Source organism: Pocillopora verrucosa, chromosome 8 (assembly GCF_036669915.1).
Source record: "Pocillopora verrucosa isolate sample1 chromosome 8, ASM3666991v2, whole genome shotgun sequence".
NCBI lineage: Eukaryota > Metazoa > Cnidaria > Anthozoa > Scleractinia > Pocilloporidae > Pocillopora > Pocillopora verrucosa.
Window position 1 is genome coordinate 19,677,191 of NC_089319.1, and position 6,178 is coordinate 19,683,368.

Below are 6,178 nucleotides of genomic sequence, written 5' to 3' on the forward strand. Positions count from 1 at the left end.
TGTTTGAAAGAATTCAAGCTCGGAAAAATTTCCACCCACAGAATAACACATTGGAATACCTCTTCACAGCTGTAGTTTTATAGTCCCGTTATGTTTTGGTCCCGAAAAGATATCCTAATTCTCCCTTCCTTTCATTCACTTCACATATAAAAGGAGTCTATGACCCATACAAAAATGCTGATCTATGAAAAAGAGTTGACCCATTTCAAAAACATTGTTCGTATTTGGAATAATATGCAAATTACTTTATTTGGACTCTCGACTCTGGTGGACAGTTGAACGACAATATTATCCCAGAAAATCACCCGATCAGCAGCCTTCTACATGCATACACAAGGAAAATCAAGACAAATTTAGACAAATAAAATCTGAAATGTTAAATTTCATTCTTATCCGCTGTGAAGTCTAAACTCAAACTTGCATTTTGCAATCGCAAAGCTTCCGTTCCACAGTTCCATGAACTGACACACACTTCGACCTAAAACCTGGCTCAAATAACACGAAGTTCTTACCTTTAATTCTTCTTTGCTTTTTTAACGAAGAGAAGATGTTTGTCCCTGCTGGGCTCGGTAGCCTTATTCGCTTGCTCTGAAGTCGATCGCCGAATCCTTTCGCGAAAGCGCCGCGTTCTTGCCCAATTTCCTTTTCGTTGTATGTTTGAAAGAGGTCGCGCCTTTCATTCGAGCCATTTTCTCGAGTCGTTTGTCGCAAAATTTCCAGATCAGACGCCTCCAAACCGAGTTCTTTTTCAGCAATTCAAAAGCATTTAAAGATGAAAAAGGGTAAGCTAGGGAGGAATCGATTCACTTAAGTCCACACCCGCTACCGAAGAGTCTGCCATAAGTTCACACCATTCCGACTTGTTTCATCCTTTTGATCACGTGATGACTCTTCTAAGATTCTCGCGGAAGACTGGGTTATATTTCCGGGTTTCTTCTCGCATTTATCCACAGAGCAAAGCATTTGGATGATAAATTTGTCGTTTTCTGTACAACGAACAATACATTCTCACAAGGAACAGCTACAATTTTAGGACAATTATTTATATTCCATATTTTCTCGATAGAACACCCCGGTTTGCTTCTGTCTCCCCCTGCCACAACATGGTCTTCTGTAAGTTGATACCAATTCCAAGTTGTTTTTATCTGATCAAGAGTGAGTCAATTTAGCTGCCCCAAAAACACGGAGTTTTCCTTGGAAAGTTCTGGTAAACCAACTTATTTGGCTACTATATTTGATGTTCCATATGATATGAATAATTGTACGTTTCCGAGAAGAGGGAATAAAAAAATGAGTAATGTAACTGAAAAGTTAATTAAAGCCAATCCAAAGGTGTTTGCATAAATTTTCTCGAATTCTCTTAACCTTTCCCCTCTTCCCCTGCCTCCCATCCAAATGGGGCTGCTATGCTTTTTCTTTCACTGTGGGGCTGCTATACTTTTTCGTTCACTGTGTAAGAAAAGAATCAGACAAACCTAACATTCTCCTGTACTGAATGACTATAGTTGAAGCTCAAAAAGTTATAAAATGAGGTGGCAGTAGAAAAAGGATTTCCTTGTATTCTTACTATTTATGAAAGTAAGGGAAGAAAGGGGGGAGGAGACACCTGTTTGATATTATGGCAAAGGGGGTGAGTGCTTATAGGCTGAATTGTATGGGCAGTTTGATTGGTTCTTATGCAATATCTAATTTTCTTACTGCATTTTGATGTCTTCTGTGATCAAATTCCCGATCAGATGCATGGCAATGACAAAATTATTTGTTAATTTTACAATTACCTGAATTAAACACCCAATTTCCACAATTACATGAAATCTTTTTGTTTACTATCATTTCATTTTAATTCTATACCACTACATGTCAGACAAATGTTATCCATGATTAGGTTTATTTTGTTTTCTATTGCCCTTGCTTCAACAGCAGTAAAAAATCAAAAGATAATGATGTAGCACTGTTGGATATGAAAAACGTAAAAAACCCATTGGTAGAAAAAGTGGAAATGTATTCCCTGAACAGATGCCAATGGCAAAGGGAATTTAGTCACAAAATTAAAAGTAGATGAATAACAGCCAATATACACATTGCAGTATAAAAGTGTACAAGTAAAAAATATATCTATCAATAAAAAATAGTACATACAAAAGTAATGTTCAGGGTTGATACAGGCCAAGAATGTTTCATTATATCACAATCTAATAAAAGATGGAAAATGAAGTATGTTTTATTTCCGGGACAAGTTGTATCTATTCCCCTCTGTTTCTGTACTGAAAATTATAAATGTCCCCTCAATTTGCATACTTAAATTCCAGACATTATTAAATTACAATACACATACATCGCTTGTTCAACTTTGATATCCTCTACATTTAATAAAGGACTTAATCATAAATCTTCAACAGATGAATACTCTTCCAGGTGCTTGGATAACATTTCCTGCTACAAGTGTCTCTAGATACATTCTGAGAGCTCTTACTTTGTTAATTAAGTCACAACATATGAAGAGGCTAAATTCTTCAAACAAGTTTAAAGTTTTGATAAAAAAATGCGGACAAGACTGAACTGTCAAAAAATTCTCAAGAATTAAAAGTAGGTCCTTAAGCCTTTCCTCACAATAATCATATCTCCACATGAAGGAATGTGTCATCTCACGTAGGTAAAAGCAGATTGTTTTGAAATGGTATGAAGACAAGGGCTTCAGGTGAGGCCCAAATGTTTTCAGTTTCCGTAAAACCTGCCTTAAACAATTTTGATTTCCATCTGCAATACCTCCCAAGTTAAACAGTCTCATCTCAGCAGCTGAAAAGCTGAACCTCCAGCACAAATCTTTATAGTGTTCAGGAATTAAGTTACCGGTAGGTTTCTTTGCAACCAGATGACATCCATCTGCAAAAACTATTTGTTGTAAAAAGTACTGATCTGGCCAAACTGAAACAGATTCAAAACAACAGTAATGGTATTGTGATTCATGCCATAAAGTTTTTGTCTGCTCTACAATGAACCGGCTACAAGTGAGTCAATAAAAGGGGAAGGGGGGAGGAAAACTGGGGGAAGCCCATGACTTGAAAATTAAAGGAGCTCTCTACTAAGTAGTAATCTTTTCCACTTGAAAGGACCTGCTACCCTTGAAGTAGCCAACACAAGCATGGCATAGATTGAGAAATCTGATACCTCGAGGCCTCGTGGTCCATTCCTCAGCAACAACAGGCCACTGAACTCGGATAGCCAAAGTCAAGTCCACAGAAATATGTCTTCCATTTGGAGTAGTTATTTTCAGGGTTACTGCTGGACCATGTTCCTCGACGACAACAACATCACCATAATGTCTGGAATTGAATATAAACACCGGAGTTAATATTGTCTCAAAATGTTGTCTTGAATTCACTACATAGCCTCTCCCCAAAATGTCAAATGTTTTGAATTCTTAAAAACTGGTTAATTAGACAATAATTACTCAAAACCCAGGAGAATCAGTTGATTGCACAAGGTGTCATGGTCTGTCATGGTGCGTAAGGTTAGTCCTGAAAAGGACTTCTTCTGTGTTTATGATTGGTGTGACATTTCAACAAAATTAAAGTTGAAAACACATTAGAGGGGCAGGGAGGGTCAAATTGGCAAACAAGCCCATTGCAGTTCAAAGTTTAAGTTCTTCTTCTCACTTTCTCGAGAGCTCCCTTTCATTAAGGGGGTCCCCTAAATGCATCCCCTTGTTATTCTATACTGCATGATAAAACTTCAATAGAAAATTTCTCTACACTATGCCACCATCACTCGTCACCATATTTATTTGAAACAGCATCAGAGAATTAACAGTGTTTGAAATTTATTTCTTCGCTGCCTCAGCAAACAGCAAGGTGATATGCCTGAGTCACATTTGAATTTTTATTCTTCCCAAAGGGCTTTTGGGAATTAATCCGTACCTCTGAAGTACAAAGACAGCCATTTCAACACAACGAACAAATAGCATTTTCACTGATGTAGCATTCAAGAATCCCTGTTCATTGGCACAACCTTTTAGCCTCCATCAAACTTTGTCAGGCCCATAAAGCTTGATCATGGTAAACACTATAATACAAAACGTTTGTAAGAAACAGGTAATTCCATTCGGAGGGTTATGCAGATGGGGTTATTGCGTGATATTGCACCACAAGGTGTACATACGCCATTAAAATTGCACTGAAAAATTAACAGCTGAGTTGTAATATTTATATTGCCCTCGGAAGTGTAATACACATTGATGATAGCCAAACAAACATACGATACAATACAAGAACTAGACTTCCACAAATAACACGTATGTTTCAATCAATATTTATCCACAAACTAGTACCTGTACATCAGTACATGTGTTGATTTGCTAGAGCAAACAACATATGTAAATATAAATTGATTATAGAGAAGAGTGTTGAACTCAGTTATATGTGTGTATGTATATATATGTATGTATATATATGTATATGTATATATATATATATATGTATATATATGTATATGTATATATGTATATATATGTATGTATATATATGTATGTATATAATATTTATGTATATATATATATTGATCCTAACCTGAGAATGGAATAGGAGGAAACAGTTGAAAAAAACTGATTGGTAAAATCAGCATCAAATCAATGTCTGCTGACGCATCTACTTGAGTTCCTTCGAAAGAACTCCCACATGGGATGATAAAAAAGGATCCAAAACATATATGCTCAACGTAATCAATAATGTGTCTGACGATCGGTGGACATCTGTCGAAGGCCCGCAGAACGTCGGGCGGCCTAAAGTTAAGACCCAAGAGGCTATTCATACTAAAACGTTCCTACACAGAGCAAGAATACATGTCACGTTGCTGTACAAAGAACGCTTTAGAACATTATATGATCTTTCGTTTTCTTAAAATGTAGCCTTGTTTCGTTTTGATTGCGTGATTATAAAATACCCTTTTTTGGCAAGCCGCTCAAAGAGTTATTTCAGTTTAGTTTCCTTTACGTCATAGAAGTATATTAGGCCTTTTTTCACGCGAACATTTTAGTTTTAAGGAGTTGTCCCTGGAGCAAAGAGTTTTATAGGAATCTTTCGGAGTCTTTTTTTACAACTTGGAGTTTTCTCACCCCCGGAGCCAAGATCAGACGTAAGATCACGATCGTTAGTTGTGTTTTCTGTCGTCAGATTTGTAGTTTAACTCGTTTCCTTAACTTAGACAGATCGTGCATTCCTTTTTAGTTTTCACCGGAAGTGTTGTAACAAGTCGGCTACCCTGATTACTTGATTTAGTCCAATAAACGTGTGTAAGAGTCTGTTGTCCGTCCCGAACTGCACTGTGGTTGACCTGGCGGAGAAAGATAAAAAGAAGAAGAATCCAGTGATGGAATTTAAAAAAGGTAAGGAATACGACGAGGAATGGCGAAAGAATCTCAACTGTTGGGTAGTTACCCGAAAAATATGTTTTTGATGAGAGTCTGTTGAGACTTTACTGGACGTTTCTGTGTTTCTATAGGCCGTCAGCAATTGGAGATTTTCAGAGTGTTAACATAACTTGACGTGTGGTCACTCAAAGGCGTGAATTGTTGGAAAGACTTTAAGATCGTCCGCTACGTTGGCAACCCCAGCACAACCCCTTAACTCGTCTCTGATAATTTGCTGACATTTCTCTGGTGCCGATGTCGCTCCAAACATCAACCGCTTGATACAGCCCTCCGTGCGTGACAAACGTAGTGATGAGGCGACTTTCCTCGCTGAGTAGAAACTAGTGAAAACCCCACTTGAGATCTATCTTGCTAAACACGGTACTTCCGTTCATGTCGCGTAAAACAGCTCTTCTACGGTTGAAATTGGATGCCGCCCCCCGAACGATTGATTCATTCGCTCGGCGCATGTCAACACAGGCCCTCACGTCACCGTCACCTTTGGAAACAACCACCAACGGCGAAATCCATCCCGACGGCCCTTCCGTCACTTTCTCAAAAATGTCGAGTTTCAAAAGTTCATCAAGCTTTGCATCCACCTTCTCTCGCAACCCGAAAGGGAATCTGCGTACATGCTGCGCCATAGGCTTCACCGATTCACCAACACGCAGTTCTAAGTCGTAACCCCTCAAAAGTAAAAAGTGCAAGTGCTTGTATTTCTCTCTAACATTACCGTCCGGTCGTCCACCGTCAACACTGTTTGCCTGAAAAAGG

The 6,178-nt window shown here is 38.2% G+C and overlaps 1 protein-coding gene across 1 annotated transcript; it reads right to left on the reverse strand.

Moving 5' to 3' along the window:
- Positions 1–1,859: 1,859 nt before the first annotated feature.
- LOC131777887 (cyclic GMP-AMP synthase-like receptor 1) lies at positions 1,860–4,620 on the reverse strand. Its single transcript, XM_066171216.1, is given in 4 exon segments — positions 1,860–2,925; positions 3,169–3,323; positions 3,918–4,062; positions 4,566–4,620. Coding segments are annotated over 4 exon segments (888 nt in total). The 3' UTR covers positions 1,860–2,392.
- Positions 4,621–6,178: the final 1,558 nt, after the last annotated feature.